At 59.4% G+C, this 2,170-nt stretch overlaps 1 protein-coding gene across 1 annotated transcript in view; it reads left to right on the top strand.

Annotated features, from left to right (window-relative positions):
- Nucleotides 1–2,170, top strand: part of SRL (sarcalumenin) — a gene marked incomplete at its 5' end in the record, with an annotated part of 13,705 nt that overhangs the window by 9,810 nt on the left and 1,725 nt on the right. Inside the window, 2 exons of the mRNA XM_010296425.1 lie at nucleotides 586–702; nucleotides 1,425–1,658. Of these exons, the coding sequence (XP_010294727.1) occupies nucleotides 586–702; nucleotides 1,425–1,658 (351 nt within the window). The remainder of the gene's footprint in view (nucleotides 1–585; nucleotides 703–1,424; nucleotides 1,659–2,170) is intronic.

Raw genomic sequence — 2,170 nt, forward strand, 5'->3', positions numbered from 1 at the left:
CCCAAGGCTCGCACCACGCTTACCAAGCACTGTGCCATAGTGTCGCTCCTTAGACCACGCCAGCTCCCTTTGCACGAGGCATTCGCCTGGTTGCAGCATGGCCACCTCCTTCGCATGCCCCGTGCTTTGCGGCAGCCGCCTTCAAACAACGTCCCCCCCAGCAGCCAGCCCCAAACGCACTTTGGCTAAGCCAGAACTGAACCAAGAGGAGATTCAAAAGACCTCCAAGTCCTCCCATAGTCTAAGAAAGACCAAACCTCAGAGAAGGTCAGATAAGGCTCGCTCTCGCTGCGGCAAGGTGGGGTCTCCTGCAGAGCATGGTGACATCCCGCTCCTGCAGACACCGGGGCCCGTCGCTGGGCAAAAAAAAGAGAGCATGGTGCCATCCCGCTCCTGCAGACACCGGGCCCCGTCGCTGGGCGATGCCTTGGCTCGCGAATGGCTGGCGGCCCCAAAAGGGTGGCTGTTTCCCCGGCAGCATCACCGCGCCGCTCAGATGGGATGCTCGTTACAGGCGGGAGTTAATCGCGCGGTGGCGATGGCTATTGTTTCTTCACTTCCTCTTGTTATTTCCCCTCTCCGCAGATGGGGAGATCACTTCCAAGCCAATGGTGCTATTCCTGGGACCGTGGAGCGTCGGCAAATCCTCCATGATAAACTACCTCCTCGGGCTGGACGACACTCCCTACCAGCTCTACACAGGTACCACGCTCACTGCTCCCTCCCTGCTCTGCCGAGGGCGTGCTGGCACCTGCACTTCTGCATCCGTGCGGTCGGCGATTCCCACCGCATCCCTTTGATCTCCACTTCGAGGGGGGATCTGGTCTGTGCCACCTGGCTGCAGTGCCGTGTGGAGGGATAGGTTCCCCACCACGGCCCAGGGCCTGTCCACCCTCCCTGGGGAGGAGGAGGGCAGTCCTCCCCACAGCATCTCCGTCCCGTGGCACAGGGCTGACCGCCTCTGACCCCAATGGCAAGAGCAGCGGTCGTGTCATGAGGGCAACCCGCCCTCCTCTTCTCCCCTTCCCGCCCTCACGTGGAGCCAATTAACTTGCCTTCCCAAGAGGAAAGCCGTTCCCTTTCCCTCCTCCCTGCTCACACAGATGTCATCTCGCAGCTGAGGGCAGATGTCCGTGGCCAGCTCTGCGCCGAGGTAAAGAGGGCTCCCGGGAGGTGATCTTACAGGGTGCCTTGTGCAGTCAGGCCACTTCCAGAACAACCAGTCCCCGAAGAGTACAGCCCTGCTGGCATTTTCTCAAGAGGTTTGGCAAGAATTTCATGGCTCCACTGCTTGCCTTCCCCCAGCATCTCCTGGCAAGTGAGCGATGCTCCTGAGGTCCCCGGCTAGTCCCAGGCCAGTCCTGTCATGTCCCTTGCCCACCATGGATTTCACAGCTCTGCTTGCTCCTCTCGTTGCTGGGCAGGGGCAGAACCCACCACCTCCGAATTCACCGTCATCATGCATGGTCCCAAGCTGAAGACCATCGAGGGCATCGTGATGGCTGCTGACAGTGCCCGCTCCTTCTCGCCCCTGGAGAAGTTTGGGCAGAACTTCTTGGAGAAGCTGATAGGGATTGAGGTGCCCCACAAACTGCTGGAGCGAGTCACCTTCGTGGACACACCGGGCATCATTGAAAACCGCAAGCAGCAAGAACGAGGTAGGGGTTTACTGGGTTCATCTGAGGGCCTCCAGAAAAGATGCCGTAATGATGTGAGATGACACGGGTGGTGAAGCAGAACGGGGAAGAGCCCTAGGCTACAAAAGGGGTCTTGCATTGGAGGGGATGGCGATGTGTATCTGCCCATGGCCATGGCAGCGGCAGCTGGGGGCTGGGGAACATACCCAACTGTCATCAGCTAGAGCAGAGCCGTTTCTGCTGTTTGGAGGTGTGACAGTCAGGCGTGCCGGCAAGATGTTTCCTGGGGACTCCTTGGTCTGTTGATTGTCTACCTCAGCTCAGCGTTTAATGCCCTGTTTGTCACCCCTGGAGCCAGGCTTTGCCAATGGCTGGTGCTACAGCAGGGCCCAGAGAAGCACCAGTCCATCCCCACAGCACCTGGCATGCCAGGACAGATCAGCAGGGCTTCTCAATCCACTTGGTGCCCACTGAGGAAAGCAATGATGTGGCCAATCATCTGCTCGCAGGAGCAGCAGGGAACGGTTGCCAGG

The sequence above is a fragment of the Phaethon lepturus genome, unplaced genomic scaffold (genome assembly GCF_000687285.1).
Source record: "Phaethon lepturus isolate BGI_N335 unplaced genomic scaffold, ASM68728v1 scaffold31651, whole genome shotgun sequence".
Taxonomy (NCBI): Eukaryota; Metazoa; Chordata; class Aves; order Phaethontiformes; family Phaethontidae; genus Phaethon; species Phaethon lepturus.